The following is a 26,752-nucleotide window of genomic DNA, read 5'->3' as shown; positions in this document are numbered from 1 at the left end:
GAAAAATCAGTCTAATTAAAGATCCCTTTCACACTGAGGTGGTTTTCTGGCACTTTAGTGCTGAAAATGGCCTTGGCTAAGTGCCTGAAAACCACCTCCCATTCATTCCAGTGTGTTTTCACACTGAGGAGGTGCTCTTGTGGGACGTTCTGAAAAGTCCTGCAAGCAGCATCTTTGGGGTGGGTTTGGAGCGCTATATTAGCGCTCCCAAAATGCCCTGCCCTTTGGAATGAATGGGCAGTGCTTTCAAAGCATCTGAAAAGCACCCTGGTGTGTGGTCAAAAGCGCCTCACTAGCACCCGAAAAGAGCCGCTAAAACTAGTGGCACTTTCAGTGTGAAAGTTGTCTAAATAGTCAATGTTAGGATTGTTTCATATTTTATATCATGGCTATAAAGTTAGGCAGGACAAATTTTGCTTGTTACCTTGGCAGATTCCACTTTGTAGTGTTGCACACTGCTTGTTCTTGCTGATCTGGCTATCTTACAACATTTCTTCCAGAGGATATGCAGGCTCTAATAACATGAAGCAGCCATAATGATTCTGATAGAGACCATATGACCTTTATTTGGGTATAGGTCACGTGATGGAGTTTCGAATCGCCCTTCAATTAAGCCATAGTAAGAGATGGGTAAAAATGTTATATCCATAAAATATTTGCGTGACTTACCGTAAATGTTACTAAACCCACAACGGTAAAATCAGTCTGTATATGCAAAGCATGCTTATTCTATTTTGTAAAAAGGCTTTTAGATCCTGGCTTCTCTGATCCTACCCTTCTTCCACTGTCTTCAATCCATCTGCTGATGGTATATAGCTTTGGGGGCACTCTGCACATTCTCAGTTTCATGTGTATTGCTTTAGAGGGTTGTTGTGTGGTTTTTATTTTTTTTGGAGGGTGCATTGTTATCAGCACGGCCAATCTGCACTGTCCAGACAGAGGGTCATGGGTCATGCAGCCTCATAAAACAGTCAGGAGAATGAAAACTCATCCTACAAGCTTGAACCATTCACTGAAGTCACAAGACTGCTATATACTGCTAACAGGTATTTAGCCATTTATATTTACTAAAATAATTGCATTTTCATGCTTTGTGTACTGTGGGAGACCTGATATAGTAAATGCATGGTACTGTGTTTAGTAACACTTTAACAGAAATTTGCTGTCCACTCGGTACACAAGCATAGTAGAATTTGAAGGCTTGGAAGTTCTCAGCCTTCACAGTGCATTGTAAATTGCATATTTCAAACTTTATATACAGTAGGTGTGAGGTGAAATGCTTTACTGGCTTCTTTCCAAAGAAAGCTGTGTGAATCTGGTACAAAGCTGTATAGGGCTGGTAACACTCGAATATCAGGTATATTCAAAGCCTCGAATATCAGGTATATTCCTGTTGACCATATGGACAGCAAGACAAGACACCTTTGTGCTACTGAACTCTTTGTAGTTTCCTGTACCACCAAGCCTAGGGCTGCATTTTGTAACCAAGAACAGATTTTTTAGGTTTTTACAAAGGTAAGGCACATATGCAAACCTCTCATAAGTAGTAGCATATAGGGAAGAAGTGTAAATGATTCTAATCGACCTTAAAGTGGTTGTAAAGGCAGAGGGTTTTTTATTTAATGCATTCTATGCATTAAGATAAAAAGCCTTCTGTGTGTAGCAGTCCCCGCCTCAGTACCCCTAGCACTTACCTGAGGTCCCTCTCTGTCCAACGACATCCATGAGTGTCTCAGCCATCCGAGATTCTCCCTCCTGATTGGCTGAGACACAGCAGTGGCGCCATTGGCTGTCAGTCAACTAGCCAATCAGGGGAGAGAGGGGGTGGGACCCGGTCAGGGCTCCGTGTCTGAATGGACACGGGGAGCGGGGCTCAGCACAGGTGCCCCATAGCAATCTGCTTGCTTCTGATGGCACTGAAAAAGAGGCCCAAAATCATAGAAGAGGAACCCAAAAAGAGGAGGATCCAGGCTGCTCTGTGTAAATCCACTGCGACAGACCAGGTAAGTATAACATGTTGTTTTTATGGGGGGGGAAAAAAACAAGACTTTACAATCACTTCAGGCTGGGGTCACACCTATGCGAATTGGATGTGTTTTTTCCCACATCTAATTGGCATGACAGATTGTGACCAGCTCTGTATGGAGCCAGTTCAAATACCTCTGCTGCGGCTGCGTGGTGGCTTGCACAGGAATGGCAAAAATTTGTCCCTGAAATGGAAAACAGGGATGCATCAAGCCGCAATTCCTTCGGAGGTGTGAACCCAGCCTTAAATTCCTAACAGACACTTTATGAATCTGTAAGTTGAAGATACCTTTAAAAAGATCTTGATCAAACAGGTGAATTTGGGTTTTCAAGCATTACACTTGCTCAAAAATAACGGAAACATGCTTGCGAAAACAGGAGCAGAAACACTGATTTATACTGGTGGTGGGATACTTGTGTGTTTTTTTTTTTTTTTTTTTTTTTTTTTTTTTACCCTCCTGTTGGTAGAGCGAGGAGTTTGCTGGTGGTTGCCAGAGTCTGTTCATCTTCTCACCCACCATTGCTGCTCTGTGTGTCAGTTATTTTTTTTTTTCTTTCAATTTTTTTTCTGTGTATCTAAACTTCAGCTTTATCCTTGCTGGCGGTATGATTATTTCAGATTTTTGATGCTGAAAGCGGTACCATTATTCTGCATGGAAACTTGGTGTTTTTATATTGTAGGCCTGTAATTCTTAGTAATAACTCACTTAAATCTGTCCAAACCAGAGTCTAGTAGACATCCCGGGTATGATAACGTTTGAAAAACGAAGTCATAAATTATAACTATAAATATACCAAATAATATATAATATGTCGCTTTTGGTTCTGAAATTTCACCCCAAGACAGACTCTGGAATACTGCCAGGGAGGTTGTTGTAGTTTCCTGGTAGACTGTAAGGCCCCTTTCACAGGGCTGTCTGATCAGGCCTGTCTGTCAGTTTTTCAGGCGGACCTGATAGGATACTCCATTCACCTCTATGGTGCGGCAGATGTCAGTGGAGACATGCCTGCTGGCACCCGCTGCTATCTGATCCTCTGCAAAAACTGGATGGACTATATCATCCATCTGGTGGAGGAGAGCGGTACTCTGTCCATCTCCGCTTTGCACAGTAAGGAGAGATGGACCTCTCATCTGCCTACTCGGCAGGGATCAGCGGAGCGATTTCCCCCACTGAGCAAGCAGATCCCATAGAACAAAGGTGCCCATGTGAAGCGGCCTAAGGGCCCTTTCACATGGGCAGACCGATCGGGTAAATCCGTTACCATTCGTCTGGCGAATTGGACAGGCCATCTGTTTACATCTGACTGGCCATAGAGGAGGGTGGGCTGTGCCCATGTCTGCTCTGCCTAAGCAGTTTGGACATGGACCAGCTATCTGCCTGCTCAGCAGGAATCAGCGGATTCAAACGGGGCCCTTCTGTAAGGGGCCGAAGTTGTTACTGAGGTGGCTAAACTAGCCATACATGTGGCAAATTTGGTAGGGCAGTCAAATTTCCTTTTTTAGAAAAATTTAAAAATTGCAAGGCCATCATAGACAATATGCTGATTTTAATTGATTGCAGGCATATGGGATTGAACTTGGCAAGAAAAAACGCCTTTATCACATTCACCATAGTTTGTTTCCATTTTCAGTTTGTTCTTTCTATAAACCTTATTGAAGTTGTCCCTTTCTTTGGTTTTGTTTGTAGCGTTTTGCATCATCTTCACAATCAATTATACCTGTGATCGCTCAAACGCATCGGTGGGGGTAGATCACTGAGTTTGTTGTGATTACTTGCAGTGAAAGTGATTGATGTTAACTGACAATTGTCATGTGTTTTTTTTTTTTTTTTTTTATCTTGGCTAGAGCAAGGAAGGGTTATAACTAACCCGTCGGATTTTTTTTCACCATTGCAGAGATTTCACTTCCTTTCCCATAGCCCCATTGGAAGAGTTCCAGTCTATTACTTTTTAGGGGACAACCCAAATGTTGGGGATTTTCTTTTACTTTTGCTTTCACTTTCAATGCTCATGGTAAACAAGACAAATGGAGAGTGTGACTCTCCCTAACAGGGAAACGGATAGCAATAAAAACTGACGTGTTATGTTACCTTTCACACTCTATCCAAAGCTAATAAGTTTTGCCTTTAGTTATACTTTGATACAAAGAATGCATTAGAGCGCACCTTCAGTCATTTATTTTTTGTCATCTTTCCATCTGTTAAAGTGGTTATTAACCCTCAAGGTTTTTTACCTGAATGCATTCTTGTACCCATGAAATACGCTTAGATTATTAAAGCGGTAGTTAACTTGCATCGTTGCACCCTAAATTATAAATAAGTACAAACATTCTTTTGCAGCTATACGCCTCATGTATAAGCAAAAAAAGAATGTTCATACTTGATCTTAACTTTTTTTTGACAAGCTCCTGCTTGTTTGCAGCCACCGCCATACTAACTCCTGTCCTCCGCATATGATTAGTATTGCATTTCTGCCCTCACCAGGCTCCGTGTCCACAATCCCACACGTACGCAGTAATTCCCGAATACCATGGCAACCTCCTTTAGCAAATAAGAACCAATGTAACACAGATCCTGTTGCTGTCTCCCTTGAGAAGGGGGTAGTAGTATCGCGGGATGTCGGGGCGGATATCGGGCTAAGGAAACGACGCAGCCCCGGCATGTAAACAACATTTTTCCAGTGTTCTGTTCAAAAACATCCGCCTATCGAATACTGTCCTCCCCGTACTGTGTACAGAGCACAAGGAGATTCAGAAAATCTCTGAATGGCGCCTGCGCCATGAGTCCAGGTGCCAGCACCACCATCCAAGTGGACATAGGGCTGCACATAGAGGGCCCCTTGCAGGCTCTCTTCGCTCGCCATGCTTCGGGCACGGCCTCGCTTCACTCGGTTGTTTTTATTCTAACTCTTTGCCCACTTGGATGGTGGGGCTTGAATCTGGACTCACGTCACAGGCGCCATTCATCTTTGGATATTTTTGGAATGTGCTTGTGTACTGCGAATGCGCAGTACACAGCGGACACTATCCAACAGGGGACAGTATTTGACAGGACACCGGCACAAAGAGCTTTCCACAAAAAATCTTGTGAAGCGCATTCATCTGTGACATCATTGCACACAAAATCAAGTGATTACACTGAAAGCAAGTAGGAAGCTGGGCACACAGTACATTTTCCTTGGAATGATTCATTTAAAAAGTTGAAGGAAGGGATTTACAACCACTTTAAAGTAAATTTCACTGTAAAAATATGAACTTGGCCTACCTTTAAAAGTGGACGGTGTTAGTATTTTTTTTTTTAATTTTTTTTTTTTTTTTACAGCCAAGTTGGGGGCTTTGATGAAATATCCAAGGTTTAAGCAGAGACTGCAGTGGGGTTTAAACAGGTGTTGAGGTGATATAACCCCTCCTCACTTCCTGTCAAATGCCCTCTGAAAAGCGATCCAACACTGGATTGCTCTTCAGAGCTAATCACATGGGTAAATGAGCCCTAAGGCTGTTCAGGCATTCCTGTATTTTCCAACAAATGAGCTGGGGACAGGAACAGGACTATAATACTTGCTTCGGGGCACGGGGTGATTAAGAAAAATCCTGACCTCTTCTACAACAATCTGCTGGGGCATGTAATTGCTGGGAATGGCAGAGTAATCCTTTTAATTATCCAATCCAATTAAACTGAAGTCTGATTCCCCCTCTTCTATACAACTCCGCCAGGGCTTTGAAATTGCCGGGAGCTGCAGCACAAGGATTACTCCTCTGCCCGAAAATGATCAAATGGTCCCGGTGAAGTAATCCTTGTGCTGCAGCTCCTGGCAATTTCAAAGCCCTGGCAGAGTTGTATAGAAGAGGGGGGTGGGACTTTAGTTTAATTGGTGGGCCACAGCACAAGAGACACTCTGCTGGGACTATTTGCTGATTTTAGGGCAGAAGAGGAGTAATGCTTCTCCTGCGGTTTCCAGGAATTGCGTTCTCTGGTGGATTGCGGTAGAAGAGGAATCGGAACTGTCCCTAGTCCTGTTCCTTCCCCACCCCCAAAACTGTGTAGATGGAGCACAGAGCCACATTCCGGTGTGAACAATGTGTCCTGGTGTCAGGTGAACTGAGATCTGGGCACATGATTCAAAACCTAGATTATCTGGGTGAATCCCAGACAGGTGGCAACCCTAACTATATACCTTGCAACTTATACAGTACATTACACACAGGCAAGAGTGCTTTTCTGCCATTTTCCTCATGAAGTAACAAAATGGTACAACATGTGCATATAATTAAATGGCTAGTTGTTTAAAACTACTCATTTGAAAGTGATTTCTTTATACACTGTGGCATGCTAAGGCATAACAAATTGTTCTCTTCTAATCTGTGTTCCTATTTTGTCTGCTAGCCTTGGGATAGGGTGTTGGCTGCTCTTGTAATCTGTCATTTCTATGGCTCAGTTCTGTTCTCACTCTGTAACCTTCAGTACAGGTTCTTCCTAAAGCTTTTCTGAACAGATGAGTGATTGAAATATGACGATTTGCTGTTCAAAATTTTAGAAATTTTAGTGCTGTTCTCTGGAGGCTGTACATCCAAGGCTGAATGATGGTGAAGCAATCGGCACTTGTAGGGCTTTCCTGAGGGGTGATTATGCAATTGGTGCTGCTGTCTGTTCTGTGTAATCTATTTTACAGGATGTCTGAGAGTGTCCCTTACAGTAATCACAGATGGGAAATGCCCCATGCTGTATGACTGGAACAGTAAAGTTGAAATTTTTTGAATTCCAATCCCCACATGTGTTTGTGATTTTAATTTTAAATCCTAAACTTATAGTTAATGAAGTGTGTGCTGCACCAGAAAGCTGCTAAGTAGCATATCAAGCATGGTATTGGAATATAGGCTGTGTACGCTTTTTATTTGAGTTGGCATGTCACATCGGCAGCTATTGCCGGCAATGGCACCATCATCAGTGCAAAGCCACACTGATTTCAAAAAGTAGTTTCTGTACTACGATTTTCGGCCTGCGATTTACATTAATGCAGATGTCTCTGAAATTGCGGCCGGAATCGGGAGTGAAATTGTGCGAGTTCAGCTGAACTTGCAAGGCTTCATTCCCGCAGCTCAGTATGAACCTGGGCTTAAACAAATTATTCTCTTGCATACCTTTATGTAGGCATAAGACCCCATTCACACCTGAGCGTTTTGTAACTTGACGCCTGAAGCTACAAAACGCTGGAGGGGAAAAAATCCATTATTTTCAATGGAGATGGTTCACATCTCCACTCTAAGTCGCCCGAAGCCCTACGCCTGAAGCTCAAACAAGTTCCGGACCCTTTTTTGTCATGTGAGTCGGGCTGATTTGGGCGTTTTTCTTCTTTTAACATTGGTGACCTTTTGCCCTGCACAAATTCGTGGCAAATTGTGGTAAAAAACGCCGCAAAAAACGCTTGAAAACGCTATGCTCCAGGTGTGAATGCAGCCTAAAGGATAAACTATTCAGTTTTTACACAATCAGGGTAACGTGAGTAGTGAATGCTGCTTAGTTGGATGTAAATTATTATTATTCAGGATTCATATAGCGCCAACAGTTTGCGCAGCGCTTTTACAAAGTTGGGGTTAACAGTACAGTTACAATACATTTCAAAACAGGAGGATGTTCAGTGTGTTGTGTAGAGAAAAATGTGCATTTTAGCTGCTTTTACTTTAGTAGTTCTATCTGTCATGGGTTATATTTGCTGTCAATAGCATTTAAGACAAAGCAGGAACTTCCATTCCATGTGTTCTATAATAGTGCAGGAAATTATTGCTGTAAACACATACGGTAGTCGGTGTTCATTTGCAATAATTTCTAATCCCTCTGTGTGCATAAAGGCCAGATATCATCTGATATTTATGCTTGCAGGGATATGAATTATGGATATGATAAATTTCATACTTTCATTCTGTTTTCATTACACAGACATTAGCTTTTTATATGAGCACATCTTCAAGTCTATTTTATAGGGCAGTGAGAAGTGAAGTTATCTATTCCAAACAGCAAGCGCAATTTTATTGTATTCGGATTAATTCAATATGAATTCTGGTCTCTCTGCTAGTTGTTAATATCGGTTTTGCCAAGGGACTCGTTTAGCTGCAGCTAAAATTAATGCTTAGATACAGCATGTAAATGGTGTCTGATTTAGTTTTGAATTTAATCTCTCAATATGAGAAAATACCTTTAGTAACTAGCAAAGAGCTAGCTTCTATTATGGGATGTATTATTATTAAATATATATAATTCTTATTTCTTACATCAGGGGACACAGAGCCGTAGTAATTACTACGTGGGTTATATTGGTGTATCAGGTGCTGGACACTGGCACGCCCCTTAAGACGGGAACTTCCCCCATATAACACCTCCCACTACTGGGAGTCCTCATTTTTTTTCGCCAGTGTCTAAGGTGTTGGCACGTGTAAGGATGTGTACTGAGCTCCACGGGCAGTAATCCTTTGAGAGCCAGCCATCCTGACCGGATCCATTCTGATGTCTCTGTAATGGACTAAATGAAGGGTACCCGGGCCACGTCATCCAAAGACGCAAGGTTTTGCTTGTGAATGCTTTAAGAGCTGGGCCCTGGGACCCAGTACTTTTTGGTAGTAAAGCCAATAAAAGTTTACTGGCAGGGTCTTCTCACAGGTCCAGGATTGTGGGATAACCTGAGTGTTCGGCTGTTCCTGAAGGTTTCATTTTAAGGTCTCGGAGCCTATCGTGAAGGGCGAAGATTGTGTGTGTGTGTGTGTGTGTGTGTGTGTGTTTTTTTTTTTTTTCCATTTATCTCTGATAAACCCTGCTGCGGAAAGGTAGGGGAGATTTTCTCAGGAATCTCTCCTTCCGTGTATTGTGTTGTCATGTCTGTGTCACCACTGGAGGCTGTATTGAGTACTCGCCATTCTGACACTGGAAACAGCAGAAGCTCCACTCTCCTCTCTGTTCAAGCCAGCTCAGACCCTCGGGTATGAAGGGGGGTTCTGATCTCTTCCTGGGCCCCCAGATTGGTGATTTGTGGATCTATTGAATGCGAAAAGGAAAAAAAATTTTGGGCAAGTCGTGGCCGCTCGTCGGGCGGAGGATTTACCGCCACCCGCCATGATGCCAGCGCTCACGCGGGAGATTCACTTCCCTGTTGAAAGAGGAAGGAGGGCCGTCTTCAGGCGTGGCTAATGGCGTCAGGTGCCGGCCACACGTGGAGGAAGTATTTTGAAGTTATACAGGAGAAGCTGCTGCCTGGCGGTGGAGGGACAGAGCAGAGTGGTTACTGGTCAGGTTTGGTGACACAGGCATTCCCCTTTTGTTGACAACATTGTACTGTATAGCTAGGACTAATAGCAGCTTTTGTACTGTACTACATTCTTTTGTTGATAGTGCCTCTCCTTTGTTCTGTAAGCTATGAGTGGTAAGGGGGCCACTCCTCTAAGTGTTATAAGGGGTCACAACAAACTAAGACCCTGTCCAAAAGAATGTCATCCTCCTCCGAGAGTGAGACCGTTCAAATTGAGCCTCCAGGGGAAGCTGTTATTGCAGTCACCAAATACGTTTAGCCCCTGAGTATGTTGCATGTGAAGTGTTGTCCTCTACCATCGCTGGCTTAGAGGAAAAGCTTTGTGATTTCTATTCCTTCAGCGCTGGGTTAAACGCTGTAAAGCCCATCAAGTGCTCAAGATCCTCCTCTGGAGGTTCAGGATGCCGGGGATCAGGCAGATCTTCCTAGAGATGTGGAAGATACTGACTTATCCTCTTCTGAGGATCCTAACACAGGAGGAGTATCACCGCAGGATAGCTTGCTTGTACACGCTCTCACTAATTTGGTTTGTTCAACTTTTCTGCTACCTGCAGCGCAGGCCTCTGATGATCCCATCTCTAAGTTAGGATCATTAAAACCTCCTCCGTCTGGGGATGCTTTTCCTATCCATGCGTGGCTAAGAAAGCTTATGTATGCAGAGTGGGAGCATGCGGATAAACGGTTTTACCCTCCTAAGAGATTCGCCAAACTGTATCCTAATGGGGGATTCCAGCGTTTGATGCTGCGATTACCTCTGTAAATGAGAACCTCACATGTCCGGTTGCTAATGCGCTCATGTTAAAGGATTCAGCAGATAAGAAGATGGAGCACTTTTCTAAGAACCAGATGGCTTTAGCAGGTTCAGCAGTGAAGCCGGTTCTGGCTGCAATGGGTGTATCCCAGGCCATTAGGGAACAGTTTGAGGAGATGCTTAAATTTTTACCTGTTGAACAAGTTCAGCAGTACGCTGATTTAGCAGACGCATTGTGTTTCACAGTAGATGCTATGATAGATGCATCCATTCAGATCTCTCGTCTGATGTTGGGACTAGTGCATTCTCACAGAGTTCTTTGGCTTAAGAGTTGGTCAGCCGAAGCACCGTGTAAGAAGCTCCTAGCCAGTTTCCCCTTTCATGGTGAACGGCTATTCGGAGAAGATTTGGATAAATACCTACAGAAAATTTCCAATGGCAAAAGCTCTATGTTGCCAGTAAAGAATAAATTTAGACCTTTCTCATTTAAGCGGGCCTCTTCCTATGTATTGGGGACATCAGCCTCTAGGCAGTCACGATGGCCTCAGCCGGCAGGTTCAAGGTGGGAAACCCCAGGGACAGCACCAAGGTCAAAAAAGTTCTTGGGGAAAGAAGCTCACCAAGCGGCGTACTAAAGCCTCTTTTATGAAGGGGCGCCCTCGCTCGCTTGTGTGGGGGGAAGGCTCCTGCAATTTTCAAAGATCTGGCAGGAGCAATGTCGGGGCAAGTGGGTGGCTTCTGTGGTTTCTCTACAATTTCTGTATTTTGCTGTCTCCCCGGTTTCTAAGGTCAGGGGTTCCCAAAGACCCAGAAAAGAAGGCGACTCTCCTTCTAGTACTGGACCATCTTAGAGGGCACAGGTTTTTATTCAAACCTCTTCACAGTCCCGAAATGCCAAATGGGGAAGTAAGACCTATTTTAGATCTCAGGGATCTAAATCAGCACTTGAGTATCCGATTCTTCCACATGGAGTCAATTCGGTCGGTAGTAGCCATCCTCCAAGGAGGGGAATTTTTGGCTTCAATCGATATCAAGGATGCCTATCTTCATGTGCCAATATTTCCCACCCACCAGAGGTTTCTATCCTTCGAAGTAGAAAACCGTCATTTTCAGTTTGTGGCCCTGCCAATCAGTCTAGCCACAGCTCCTCGAGTATTCTCAAAGATTTCTGGCTCCTGCTTTAGCCAGATTAAGGGCACAGCGCATAATGGTCCTAGCCTATTTGGACAATCTACTCTTAGTAGACCATTGGGTTCTGGGTTAGACTACGGTCTGGTGACAACGGTAAACTACCTGGAATCTCTAGGCTGGGTTCTCAACTTGGAAAAATCATCCTTGAGGCCATCAAGGAGAGTACAGTACCTGGGACTAATCAGATACCAGGCAGGGAAAGGTATTTCTACCTCCAAAGAGAATCGGTTCCATTTGTAGAACTAATCCATCTCATAAAGGCAAAGGAAAAAGCCTTCCATTCGGTTGTGCATGAGATTATTGGGGAAGATGGTGGCCTCCTTCGAAGCTGTCCCTTACGCACAGTTTCATTCAAGATTGCTACAAGGCACAATTCTGTCAGCCTGGAAAAAAGGGGTTCAGGCTTTAGATTCTCCAATTCAGCTTACTCCTGACATACGTCAGAGCCTAAATTGGTTGCTGATATCCAGCAACCTTCTAAAGGAAAGGGAAGGTAATTTCTATCAGCCACCTGGAAGGTAGTAACCACAGATGCCAGTCTTTTTAGGTTGAGGAGCGGTTCTGGAAGAGGATTCTGTCCAGGGAAAGCGGTCCAGGTTGGAAAGGACCTTGCCTATCAATATTTTTGGAAATTCTGGCAATTCTTCTGGCTTTAAGAGCCTGGACGGTCAGACTGAAGGGCTGTCCTGTCAGGATTCAGTCCGACAACACCACTGCTGTGGCTTACATGAGGAGTCGTGCAGCCCAGAGAGAGGTGAATTACCTTCTGTCTTGGGAAGAACACGACGTCCCTTGCCTGTCAGGAATTTTCATTCCCGGGATAGAGAATTGGCAGGCGGACTACTTAAGCCACCAACCATTATTTCCAGGAGAGTGGTCTCTTCACCCCGACATCTTTCTTGCGATATATCAGAGATGGGGTACTCCAGACGTGGACCTGTTTGTGTCCAGATTCAACAACAAAGTCGATAACTTTGTCACGAACAAGGGATCCGCTAGCTTGTGGATGCATTAATCTTCCCATGGGATCAGTTTTCTCTGATCTATGCATTTCCTCCAGTTCTGCTACTTCCGCGTCTTCTTCGCAGGAACAAAAGAGGCAATTCTCGTGGCCCAGAAGGCCATGGTTCGCCGAGATCATAAGGATGGCAGTAGGAATTCCCTGGACTCTGCCATTATGGCGGGACCTTCTTTCGCTGGGTCCGGTATTCCATCCTACCTTACAGACGCTAGATTCAACGGTCTGGCTATTGAGACCCACATCCTAAGGGATCGTGGGTTATCTCATTCAGTCATATCTACCTTGATTAATGCCAGGAGGCCAGATCTCGGCCTTGTCAGTGTTCTTCCAGCGGCCTTTGGCTTCTCACTCGTTAGTGCGTAGCTTTGTGTAGGGGGTAACACAGATCGGTCCTCAGATCAGGACACCCCTAAATCCTTGGGATTTGAATTTGTTCCTGTCAGCTTTGCAAAAGCAGCCATTTGAACCCTTTCGGGAAATTCTATTGGTTCTGTTGACCAGAAAGATAGTCTTTCTGGTTGCCATTTCTTCTGCTAGAAGAGTTTCTGAACTAGCGGCTCTATCTTGTAAGGAGCCATATCTGATTATTCAAAAGGATAAGGTGGTTTTCCACCCTCATCCTGAATTCCTGCCAAAGGTAGTGACAGGGTTTCACTTAAACCAGGATATTCTTCCTTCATTCTTCCCAGAGCCTCAATCTAGGAAAGAGAGGTTGCTACATTCCCTTGATGTAGTAAGGGCGGTCAGTGTTTATTTAAAGTCGACCGCTCAAGTTCGTAAGACAGATTTTTTGTTCTGCCGGATGGTCCAAGGAGAGGACAGGCAGCGTCTAGATCCACTATTGCTAAGTGGATTCATCAAGTCATTGTGCAGGCTTATGGTTTAAAGAGGAAGATCCTCCTTTTCATATTAAGGCGCACACTCTACCAGGGTGATTAGTACCTCCTGGGCGGTGCATCATAGGGCCCCTATGGCTCAGAGCTGTAAAGCCGTGACATGGTCTTGAGTTAATACATTTACCAGATTTTATCAAATCAATGTTACGGGTCAGGAGGATTCTGCCTTTGGGCGCAGCGTACTGCAGGCTGCAGTATAAGTCCTCTGACTTTTTTTTGTTGTGTGCCCCCCCCCCTTTCAGTTGCTATTGCTATGGGACATCGCATGTAGTAATTATTACGGCTCTGTGTCCTCTGATGTAAGAAAAGAAAATAGGATTTTTAAAACTGTTTACCTGTAAAATCCTTTTTTTTGTACATCAGGGGACACAGAGGTCCCTCCCTTCTTATACACTTATAGTGCTTGGCTACAAAACTGAGGACTCCCAGTAGTGTGAGGGGGTATATGGGGGAAGTTCACGCCTTAAGGGGCGTGCCAGTGTCTAGCACCTGGTACGCCGATATAACCCACGTAGTAATCACCACAGCTCTGTGTCCCCTGATGTACATGAAAGGAAAAGGATTTTACAGGTAAGCTGTTTTAAAAATCCTATATTTTTTTTGTGTAGACTTTGTTAATGCAGAGTGTTAAAATGAACCTTTTCAGACTTTTACTCTCTCTATGCTGATGTGAAATCATCAAGAGTTTAAATTTTCATTTTAAAATAAAAAAAATTCCACTTTAAAGATGAAATTCACCACCATAAAGGGGAAGTTCTGCTTTATGCCCTCCTCCTTTTCTGTTCTCTTCTCTCTTCTCTTCTTTTCCGAACCCCCCCCCGCAACCTTCCAGGACACGTTTTAGGTCCCTGAAGGCTGGCAACCATTCACAAAGCCTGGCTTGCGCAGTGCTAAGCAGGCTGTGATGCTGCAAGCCATCACAGCTGGCCTCTCACAGTTAAAATTCCGCTGGCGACCCAAAGACCATCGTAGAGCCGGCCTGGGTGAGAACATTGCTGGATCCCTAGACAGGTGGATGGATGTCTGTCCACAGTATTTGTAGCGGCTGACTTAATCTCTTTCAGAGTGACCAACTTCTTGCCTTTCTTGTGTCCATTTCCTGGTTCACCTGAGGAAACTAGGGATGTAGTCATGTTTGCACAGATATGTAAATTCAGGGACAATTAGTTGCACGGAACACTTGTGCATCCCTGTGTAAGTAAACACAGCCCTCCAACACCCTGTGTGAATAAAGCCTAAAAGTATACTTATGTACACCATGTTAGATATTGTTACCATTTTCCTTGTGGGAAACTTAAGGTGGGCACATGCACTCATAAAAAAAAAAACAAAAAAAAAAAACTGGTTGTTCTTCTGAAATACCTTTTCAGCTGATCTCATTATTAGTGAAGCAATAAGCAGTGTTGGGTTCTCCATTTTAGCAGCAGAGATTCGTAAAATATCCAGTGGGAATTATTTTGTTGCTAGTTATGGTTATTACTGGTCCTTCGTTGTTCCCTGATGCAATTATATTCTTGTTATATATGCAGGGATATTATTGAACGGTATTGCCCATAATTGATACTGTCTGCTTGTCTATGGCGGTTTCTGAAATGGTGACAATGACTTTGTTAGATTGAAAGCTTCAAATTACGCACTCATCTGAGTAGAAAGGTGAGCCTGTAGGCACGGTTTGTAACAATAGCATGAGTAACTTCTCATGGATGTGCAGCAACAGATGCAACTTTTTGAAGGTCAAGGATAAGTTCACCTTGAGGCTGGGTTCACACTGAGGAAAGGAGCGACTCACAGCAGGGGTCTGGTGCTTCACCACCATTTCAGGTCTGATTTCAGCCCAAATGTTTGGCTGAATTCGGACCTGAAATGGACCAGAAGATGCAGAGGACTCTGGAGATGTGTGAACTGGCTCCACAGAGAGCTGGTCATAATCTCCTGAAATGCAAATTGAATGTAGGGAAACTCGTATCCAACTGGTGTGAACCCAACCTTAGGAGAAGGTTCTACCCATATTTATGGTTTAACTAGAGATGCACTGAAATTTTTGGCAGCCGTAAAATAAACTGCGGAAAATGACGTTTTCGGCATATTGCCAATGGGAAAATATTGCCGATTACAGAGCCGAAAATGGGGCAGGGCCTGGGTGGACCCCTGGTGCCACCCATTACGGGGTCATCTTCCTGGCTTGCCCCAGTCCTCCTCCTCCCCCTCCCACAGAACGGTGATCTCCACGTGTCACGGAGCTGAATTGCACTGGCTGCAGTAACAATGTCCTGCCTCCTGTGACTAAATCAGCGTGATGTGATCACAGGAGGGGGGACATTGTTACTGCGGCCTGGGAAATTCAATTCACAGCTCCAGGACAAACTGAGATCAACGCGCAGGCTGCATCTGACGGGCACAGGTGAGGCTGCATCGATCTCCTGTCTGCCGTCTCTGACCCTCTCCCGTATCAGATGGTTAGAGACCGGGAACATGATACAAGAGATAGACTGCGGACTGAATTTTCTTGCACCAAAGATGCCAATAATGGCCAACAATAAATTCATATTAATTTAAATTGATTTTAATAAAAAAGTCGAATGTAATACAATTTTTAAAAAATATTTATATTTTTATATACAACTTTGTTTTTGGCCTAGTGCATCCTTCATTTTCGGTTTAGGCACTGTAAGGGATCTTCCCGGGGTAGGGTGTGTTTGGACACAGTTCACAGCAGACTTGGACTTTATAAAGTAGACCTTGGCGTTTATTCGTGGTATAAACAGTCCAACAAACAAAGTATACAGCAACACCGTGCTTCTTGTGTATAACAGGAACAAAATAATAACAATAACAAAACAACCTAGCCCGGCTGGGCGCTTACTAAACAGGTTCTTCTCACCTATCTGACACTTATAAACACAGCGTCTTTCGCCTGGATATCACAGGGTGGATTTTAGCTCCAGCAGTGGCTGTGCTTGCAGCTTCCTCAAACACACAGACTGTTCGTTTCCCTGGCTGAGAGCAATCACCTGCAGACCCTGCAGAGCCTTTAGCTTCCCAGGCTAATTAGGATCAAAGCTCACCTGATCCCAAACCCAGAACTGGATCGGGGGATGTGGAATGACAGGTCCCTCTACCAAACCTACCTGCCATTCCATATAAACCCAGGCCCGGCAAAATTAAATAACAACTCAGCAGCATATCGCTGCTGAGAAACTGATCCATCCTGGATTTACCATCTCACACTGTGTAGCAACCTAGGTGAGATGTACACCCCCTCGATCACTTCTCCAGTGACATGTCTACATATCCCCCCCCTCTTTTTCAGACCGGAGGGCTGAGCCTTTTGTCCCCACAGACAACTTACCCTTGACAATGCGTCAGCATTTGCCTGTAATTTCCCTGGCCTGTGTTCCACAGTGAAATTAAAGTTTTGTAGGGAGAGAAACCATCTAGTCACTCTTGCATTTCTCTCCTTGTTTAACTTCATCCATGTTAGGGGGGCATGGTCTGTCACCAACTTGAATTTCCTGCCTAGCAAGTAATATTTTAAAGATTCTAGGGCCCACTTTACTGCCAAACATTCTCACTCCACAATGGCATAATTTTTCTCGGCCGGGGTTAGTTTTCTACTCAAGTACGTCACTGGATGCTCCTCACCATTCACTACTTGTGAGAGTACTGCACCTAAGCCTGTGTTAGAGGCATCTGTCTGGACCAGAAATTCTCGCCTGAAATCGGGGGTAACTAAGACAGGTGGTTGGCACAAGGCAGACTTAAGGCTTTGGAAAGCCTTCTCGGCCTCTGGGGTCCACGTGACCATTGCTGTCTTTCCGCCCTTTGTCAAGTCAGTTAGTGGAGCAGCAACTGAGGCAAAGTTCGGCACAAATCTACGGTAATACCCCGTAATACCCAGGAAAGCTCTAACCTGTTTCCTTGTCAGGGGTCTAGGCCAACTCTGTATTGCCTCAATTTTATTTAGCTGTGGCTTAATCAATCCTCTCCCAATAATGTAGCCCAGATATTTGGCCTCTTCTAGGGCTAGAGCACACTTCTCGGCATTTATGGTCAACCCCGCATCACTTATGGCATCCAACACGGCCTGTACCTTACAGAGGTGACTTTCCCAATCAGGGCTAAAAATGACCACATCATCGAGGTAGGCGGCTGAGTAATCACGATGTGGTCGCAGAATCAAGTCCATCAACCTCTGGAAAGTTGCAGGCGCTCCATGTAACCCGAATGGCATCACTACATACTGGAATAGCCCATCGGGGTGGAGAATGCAGTTTTCTCTTTAGCCTCACCAGAAAGTGGAATCTGCCAGTAGCCCTTTGTGAGATCGAGGGTGGTTATGTACCTGGCGTTACCCAACTTCTCAATCAACTCATCTACCCTGGGCATAGGATACGCATCGAACTTGGAGATCTCATTCAACTTTCTGAAATCGTTACAGAACCTCCAAGTTCCATTGGGCTTTGGGATTAGCACAATTGGGCTGGACCATTCACTCTGTGACACCTCAATTACCCCCAGAGCAAGCATACGTTTTACCTCGTCAGATACGGCTTCCCTACGTGCCTCCGGTATCCTATAGGGCTTAAGGTTTACTCTGCTTCTAGGCTCAGTTTCAATGTGATGATGGATGAGGTGTGTACGCCCTGGGAGGTCAGAGAACTTGTTTTTGTTTTTCTGTAAAAATTCCTGAGCCTCCTGTTTCTGTGACACTGATAGAGTATCACCTACCTTGACTGGAGGGATTGGTGGTGACAAATTAACAGTATTTGTCGCCACCAAGGATTCCCTGTCTTTCCAGGGCTTGATCAAGTTTATGTGATAAACTTGGAAAGGCTTCCTTCTACCTGGTTGGTGCACCTTGTAGTTCACCTCACTGATCTTTTCAACAATTTCATAGGGACCTTGCCACTTCGCCAAGAATTTACTCTCAACAGTGGGGACTAGTATAAGGACCCTATCGCCTGGGTTGAATGTCCTGATTCTTGCGGACCGGTTGTAAATTCTACTTTGGGCCTCTTGAGCCCTCTGGAGGTGTTCCCTTACCAGGGGCATTACAGTGGCTATACGGTCCTGCATTTGTGCTACATGCTCAATAACACTCTTGTATGGGGTGGACTCATTCTCCCATGTCTCTTTTGCAATGTCCAGTAGACCCCTAGGGTGACGACCATAGACCAACTCGAATGGTGAGAACCCTGTGGACGCTTGGGGCACCTCCCTAATAGCAAACATGAGGTAGGGTAATAAATGATCCCAGTCACGACCATCTTTTGCCACCACTTTCTTCAACATATGTTTCAAAGTTTTATTAAATCTCTCCACCAATCCGTCCGTCTGGGGGTGGTATACAGAGGTACGGATGTGTGAGATTTTAAATAGTTTGCATAACTCCTTCATTACTTTCGACATAAATGGCGTACCTTGGTCAGTTAGGATTTCTTTGGGGATCCCAGTCCTAGAAAACATATAAAACAACTCACGTGCAATTGTTTTAGATGCAGTGTTTCTTAAGGGTACAGCCTCAGGATAGCGGGTCGCATAATCCATGACTACCAAAATATACTGGTGTCCTCTAGCTGACTTTACAATGGGACCCACTAAATCCATGGCAATACGCTCAAAAGGCACCTCTATAATAGGGAGCGAAACCAAAGGACTGCGAAAATGTGACACTGGGGCACTAACCTGACATGTGGGGCACGACTCACAGTATTTTTTAATGTCATCATATATGGCCTGCCAAAAAAACCTCTGGAGAACCCTCTCTCGCGTTTTGTCAGTCCCCAAGTGTCCCCCAAGAACATGGTTATGTGCCATGTCAAGCACCTGACGCCGGTACGGCTTAGGTACCAGAAGCTGTTCCACAATCTCATCTTTAACCTTATTGACTCTATAGAAAAGATCATTAGTCACCGAAAAATGTGGAAATCTTTTTTCAGCATCTGGTTCCTGAGGTACCCCGTTCATAACAGCAACCTGCTCTCTCGCATTTTTGAGAGTGGGGTCCTGTAATTGTGCAGCCCCAAAATTATCGCTAGACACCTCTAAGTCTAGTATATTTTGCTCAGTGGGAGGAGCCTCCTCCTCCCCAGCCAGGACCTGCAAAGGAAAACAATCATTTTCATCCTGCATACTTTTATCATTCACAGTGGACAAGGCAACCACCTTAGAGGTATCCTCACTCCTTTTGGGGATTTTTCTTTTTTCCCAGAGAGCCCAGAATAATGGAAAATCGCGCCCCAATATTACATTATGCATGAGGTTTTTAACCACACCCACTTCATATTTTACGGTGCCTTGTTCAGTCCCGACTTTAGCCAGCACTATAGGGTACACTTTTGTATCACCATGTATGCACACAACACTCATATGCTTTTTAGACTCTAAGTCCCCAGTCACCAGGCTAGCATGCACCAAGGTTACGAGGCTTCCTGAGTCCATTAACGCTTTAACAGGAAAGTCATTGATTGTGATGTCGCAGATTTGCGGTTCAGTCTCTAGTCCAGGAACTGCAGCACAAGATGGTTCCGCAAATAGCGACTGACGCCGGCTAGCGTCACACTCCATGGGTTCAGTGGTAAGGGGGCAATGGGCAGACACGTGTCCCGCCTCATGGCATCTCCAACACTGGATAGGGCCTGGTCCCCTTGGCAAGGAGTCCTTTTTAGAGCCCCTTAGCCACCCGGGACCATCACCAGCCTTTTTCCCCCCATCAGCACCCCTCCACACTCCCCCAATAGATGGAAGTCTCTTACCAGCTGACGGCACAGATCTGGCGCTCCGGGGAGGTGAAGATGCTGCAGGAACATCACGGAGGTAGTCCTCAGTCGCCTGGAACCTCTCCACAAGGTTGACAAGTTCGTTTGCATTCTTAGGATCACCTTGTCCCACCCAGCGTTGCAGGTCAGTAGGAAACGCTCGGAGGTAGCGATCCATCACGATCTTCTCTAGGATTTGTGCAGGAGTAGAAGTGTCTGGCTCCAACCACTTTCTTGCCAAATGGATTAGGTCATACATCTGGGACCTCGCTGATTTGTCCAGACTGTAGCTCCAGTTGCGTACCCTCCGGGCACGGACTGCAGTAGTAACTCCTAGTCGGGCAAGTATCTCCTCTTTTAGCCGAGTATAGTCCTTAACCTCTTGCTCACTGAGGTCATAGTAGGCCTTTTGAGGTTCACCTGTTAAATAGGGCGCAATTACCTCTGCCCACTCAGCGGCTGGTAACTTCTCTCGCTCAGCCACGCGCTCAAATACTGTTAGATAGGCTTCAACATCGTCCTCAGCAGTCATCTTTTGCAGCGCTTTCTGCACAGTCCTTCTCCCAAAAAAAATCTCTGGAGCGGCTCCCATCACTGTGGGTGGATTAGCAACCACAGGCGCCTCTCGATTTGCTATCAGGTGCTCGATAAGTTGTTGTTGTGCAGCCATGGACTGTTCATGTCGTTGCTGTTGTTGCAAACTCACTTGCATAAACTGCTTCAGCATCTCCTCCATGTTGCTGGACTGTTCTTGGAGTGTAGTTGCAGCTTTCACCCAAGACATAAGCAGCTGTAGCCAAGTCTGTCCACACCGTTGCCCCTAGCAACCGTGTTGCCCGCTACCTCCACCAATTGTAAGGGATCTTCCCGGGGTAGGGTGTGTTTGGACACAGTTCACAGCAGACTTGGACTTTATAAAGTAGACCTTGGCGTTTATTCGTGGTATAAACAGTCCAACAAACAAAGTATACAGCAACACCGTGCTTCTTGTGTATAACAGGAACAAAATAATAACAATAACAAAACAACCTAGCCCGGCTGGGCGCTTACTAAACAGGTTCTTCTCACCTATCTGACACTTATAAACACAGCGTCTTTCGCCTGGATATCACAGGGTGGATTTTAGCTCCAGCAGTGGCTGTGCTTGCAGCTTCCTCAAACACACAGACTGTTCGTTTCCCTGGCTGAGAGCAATCACCTGCAGACCCTGCAGAGCCTTTAGCTTCCCAGGCTAATTAGGATCAAAGCTCACCTGATCCCAAACCCAGAACTGGATCGGGGGATGTGGAATGACAGGTCCCTCTACCAAACCTACCTGCCATTCCATATAAACCCAGGCCCGGCAAAATTAAATAACAACTCAGCAGCATATCGCTGCTGAGAAACTGATCCATCCTGGATTTACCATCTCACACTGTGTAGCAACCTAGGTGAGATGTACACCCCCTCGATCACTTCTCCAGTGACATGTCTACAGCACCAAAATTTCTGTTCGGGGCACCCCTAGGTGTAACCTGCTCCTATACACCACCCAGCTCCCTGCTATGTGGCAGTAGGGTAGGAGGGGGATATTCTCCCTGCACCCGCTGTTGCAATTTGAAAACCCCTTAGCAGTTTAGGGCTCCTCCCACATGGCCACGTCATTTATTCATATTTTCTTGTGAGTGAATGAACCACAAGTACCATCATCCACTGCAGCAGACGGCTTGTAGTTATCAATGAACTGAGGGAGCTGGTGAGCGCTCTCATAGTTCATTGATTCCTCCTGCAATTCAGTAACTTCATATGGGAGGTTTGGGCAGAAAGCTGACTGAGTTTGCAGTCCTGCCATTGAACCCATGATCTGCTGATTGTGGGTGCAATGCTTTACAGGGTACAGTGTAAAAAATTATACATGCACATTTTTTAAATCTGCAAAAACATGTGCATTTATTTTTTAAAAGGTGAATTTATTAAAGCCAAACCGGAACCTCTCCCAGCCTAATAGTAGGTCTCTGTGTTCTACACTGCACAGTGCTGTCAGTCTAAGTTACTGATTGGCTTGAAGTGCTGCCCCTTCCTCCTCCCAATCTAAGTCCCGCATGGCATTTCTGTAGGCCAATATAATGACATAATCTGATACTATTTGAAAGGTTTTTTTAAATAGTTGTATTAAATGCTTAAGTGGTTTAAATGTGGATCTTCTATATCTGCATACAGTTTTGCTTTAGTAATGATAACCTGTGTTGAAGTGAGCAGGTGGTTGAAGGGTTGACCTCTATTTTTGGGCTGAATCTGATTAATCTGTGCAGGCAGTGTGAGTCTGGCAGCAGGCAGATTACTGGGTTCATAGCTAGGTCAAGGCAAAATCTCTTATTCTCTGTCTGAAAGGTCTTTCTTGAAGAGCATGCACATGCAGCTGAAAGTACTTTCACGCTACCTATAATAAATGTTCTTTGAGTGGAGCTTTGTTCTGAATGCTATGGGTTTTTGTTTTGTAGGTTTACACTAAGGCTTAATGTACACGGGACGTTTTTACAACCTCTCCTGAACAATTTAACTTGACAGATCATATTTAAAATATCTGTTTTACCTTGTGTTTACTTTTTTTTTATTTTTATTTTTATTTTTTTTATGCCAAAAAAGTTTTAAACATGGGTTACTATCTGTCAAGTTAAATCGTTCAGGGGAGGTTATAAACATCCCGTGTACATGAATCCTAAGCAAGAACTTCCCACCTTCTCCTGACCCTGTATATATTAAAACGGACCACTTGCAGAGCGGTTGTTGCAAGCCCCTTCTCCAAGAGGCAGAAGCACATCCAATGTCCAAAAAATAATCAGTACGTCAGCTCACTGTTAAGTCTGGTGTTCCAGTCATATTGTGCTTTGTAATAACAGCATTTTGTGTGGATGGTTATTACTACAGTTTATTGGATATGTGCCTCTTCAGGCAATATATGAAGGATAAACAGCAGGATATTAGTCTGTATAAGATTTTGATCAGGCAGAACGCTTGTACAGTTTCCAGACTTGTTGTGTGATACATTTTCTAATACAGAATTAATATTTTGTCCTTTTTCCTTCCAGGTGTGGCTGATGGAGTGGGTGGATGGAGAGACTATGGGGTTGACCCCTCTCAATTTTCAGAGACTCTTATGCGCACATGTGAACGTTTGGTTAAGGAAGGACGGTTTGTGCCAACCAACCCTGTTGGGATTCTCACCTCCAGTTACCGTGAATTGCTTCAGAACAAAGTACCTTTACTAGGTAGGTCTGGATTACCAAGCACACAAATGGTACCCTTTTCTGGTTAATGCATGTCTTCATGCTAAGTTAATATTGCAGGTCAACATCCCCCAAAGTTGTTGGAATAGTTGGGTTCAGTTTTTGTTCAGAGGTAGTAAAATTTGACAGGGGAGTGCCTAATGCACAGCTATTGACACATGAAAAAACAGGACCCTTATGCATTTACGGTTAGTTCAGAGTTAGGCTTGGGTTAAAGTAAAATTTTGGGATAACCCTAGCTAATCTGAAAAATGTTCCCCCACTCGACGACTGTTGGTAAATTCTGGAGCGGTGACATTAGCAATAATCTCCTATGGCTCATCCATTGGCCCTCCCTCCTTTTGCCTGCAGCCATCGCTGACCGACGCTGGATCACATGACTGGAGTGAGCTCAAAATGGAATATGGGATACTTTTCTTATGCAGGTTAGTAAGCATAGGTGGTAGGAAGGAGCAGTTTTTAAGACTAGTTGGGTTTTGCCTCCTTTTAACCTCCCACCTGTATGCAGGTTCCTGTACATGTACGTGTGCAGGTGCGCCACTGCGCTCTCTTGATACATGAGCGGCACATCTGCACAGGGGGCAGGGAGAAATTCTCACATAAGCAAGAATTGCGGAAGTGCAGCTTATGGCACAAATGAATAAAAAAAAAAAAAAAACTTGAGATATAGGCAGAAAAGCTCATAATGCCCTTTAGATGGCCATGCCCCTCCAGTTATTTTGCAGGATTAGGTTACATAAGAGTTAAGAGGAGAGTTCTGGATTAATTTAGGTTTTGGGTTAACTGTTAAAGTATAACTAAAGTCAAAGCTTTTTTCGTTTTTGATAGAGTGGAGAGGGATAAGAATCCCTGTCCGTTTTTATTGCTGTGCCCCTGTTAGGAAGCTTCATCCTTTTTCTACTTGTCCTGTTTACCCTTCTCATTGAAAGTGAAAGTAAAAAAAAAAAAAATCCTAAATTGTGGGTTGCCATCAGAATCCTACACCCTTTGAATTTATAAACCATTCTTGTCTTGCTTTTTATCAATCTTGGCAACAATGATTAATGTACCCTCTCTGCACAATATAGAATCATAAACTGACTGTTGTACCACACTAATGGCTTCTTTATGAAACTATGTCTGGTGTGCATATGAGACCTAGGCTCTAGATAACATTATCATGCTGTAATTGTTTTTGTTTTTATTGTTCACTCCTAGTATACGGTCATGATGTCAGAGGCTCCTTACAATCTGTATGGCCATCTGAACTTTGTTTTGGATATGATTGACTAGCATCATGGCACCTATCTCATCTCTTCTTCTACTTATATTTACTAATATATACAAAATTAGTAAATATTGATATAAAAGAAAAGTAAACTCTGGCTCACACTAGTGCGATTTCAGGTGCAACTTGAGTGGCACAGAATCGCATGACAATGCAAATCACATTGATTTCAGTGGTGCTAATTGACATCAATTTGGCGAACCATGGTTTTGGAACAGGCTTCTACTTTGGCACAATTCTGGCCCCATAGAATATGCATGGGACAGCTAGGCATGTAATCAGGTCACTGATCAGTGCCCTGATTACAATGCTGCCACTGATGGGCAATAACCAGTGGCCATTAGCAATGCCAATCAGTGCCACCCATCAATGTCCATCGGTACCACCCACCAGTGCCACATATCAGTACCCAAAAAAAGCAGTGAATAAATACCACCAAAAGAAAGCTCTGTGTAAAGAAAATGATACATTTTGTTTGGGTACAGTGTAGCGCGATTGCGCAATTGGCATTCAAAGTGCGACATCGCTGAAAGCTAAAAAAAATGGCTTGGGCAGGAAGGGGGTGTAAGTGCCCGGTAGGCATGTGGTTAAATAAAATCCTACTTTATTTTTAAATATTGCCAGACATGCTGCTATATCTGAGCTGTGTAATGACTAGCCTTTTAAAAGGTGCATACTGAAATGAATCTGCTGAACACTTGCAGGCCTTGTGATAGAGAACATTATACTCTCTATCTAAATGTAAAAGTCAGACAGGAGCAGCATGTTCTTCTGGAGGCCAATTTACTGCTTTCTAAGTATAGGCCTTTATATTAATAACTTAGAACATAGGATGGGAATGGGTTCAGAAAGTGCCCCCTGAACCTGGTCCACGTGCTAACAATCTAGCAGAAAGCACCTTAAATGTACTCCTTGGAAGTCATTAACATGATGCAGATGGAAAAGTGAAGTATTTCAATTGAAATGGTCATGTGTCAGGTTATTTTGGTTATTCATTACATTGCAAAATACAGTATAATAGACCTTTTATTCTGAGATTGTGTTCATGGGCTTCCAAGCTAATATGGTTAAAAGGATCCTGATGTGAAATTTCAAACACAATTTTAGCTGACATGTATTAAAGATGTTTGAAAAGATATACCGTATATACTCGAGTATAAGCCGAGATTTTCAGCCTCTTTTTTGAGGCTGAAAGTGCCCCCCTCGGCTTATACTCGAGTCATCGCTGTCTGCCCGCTCGAACAGCGTGTCGAGCAGACAGACAGCGGCCATTCTATTCAAAAGCCGCGCCTCCGGCTCCGCCTTCGCCTGTGATAGGCGGAACACTGAATTTCCCAGCAGCCTGTGTTCCGCCTATCACGGACATCGTATCATCCTCGTACTACGGACGAGGATGATACGACGTCTGTGATAGGCGGAACACAGGCTGCTGGGAAATTCAGTGTTCCGCCTATCACAGGCGAAGGCGGCGGCGCAGCTTTTGAATTTTACAATGGCCGCCGACGAAGAGGGCACGGGACGGGACGGGGGCAAGGCAAGGCAAGGCACGACACGGCACGGGACGGAGGCAAGGAGGCAAGGTAAATCCCCCCTTCCTTGTGTGCTGTGTGTTTTTCAGTCCTTTGCTCACAAAGAAATGATCTTTTCAGAACAAGCCAGAGAGTTTCAGAGGAACATTAATAATTCATATGCCTACAGAATGCGGCTGCTTGCTCTTATCAGCAGATAATTCTGGCCAGAACAATCCCTGATTACATGTGTTTATTGTGCCCTCGAATGCCTTCCATAACCCTGTGTACATAAAGATTCATTATTCTTCACCGGCACTATGGCTCACCCTATAGGGCATCATAACACCATAAAGAAAGTAGGATCATCCCAAATAGGGATCTGTAGTCCCTTTAAAGCCCAACTCCATGAAACAAATTGCTGGTTATTAGGAGGCTCGGGACAAAGGTAGGCTGGACACACACACACACACACACACACACACACACACACACACACACACACACACACACACACACACACACACACACACACACATACACACACATACACACACATACACACACACACACATACACACATACACACATACACACATACACACATACACACACACACACACACATACACATACACATACACACATACACACACACATACACACACACATACACACACACATACACACACACATACACACACACATACACACACACACACACACACACACACACACACACACACACGGATGGATGGAGACACACACAGGGATGGA

The 26,752-nt window shown here is 44.4% G+C and overlaps 1 protein-coding gene across 1 annotated transcript in view; it reads left to right on the top strand.

Annotated features, from left to right (window-relative positions):
* Window positions 1-26,752, top strand: part of PPTC7 (protein phosphatase targeting COQ7) — a 63,904-nt gene that overhangs the window by 13,696 nt on the left and 23,456 nt on the right. Inside the window, exon 2 of the mRNA XM_077462003.1 lies at window positions 23,004-23,183. Coding sequence (XP_077318129.1) covers window positions 23,004-23,183 — 180 coding nt within the window. The remainder of the gene's footprint in view (window positions 1-23,003; window positions 23,184-26,752) is intronic.

This window comes from Lithobates pipiens, unplaced genomic scaffold (genome assembly GCF_037356315.1).
Source record: "Lithobates pipiens isolate NorthernLeopardFrog02 unplaced genomic scaffold, aLitPip1_a1.2 Scaffold_3, whole genome shotgun sequence".
NCBI classification, from domain to species: domain Eukaryota; kingdom Metazoa; phylum Chordata; class Amphibia; order Anura; family Ranidae; genus Lithobates; species Lithobates pipiens.
Note: the sequence above shows the minus strand (reverse complement) of the source record. Positions and strands in the feature narration are given on the sequence as shown.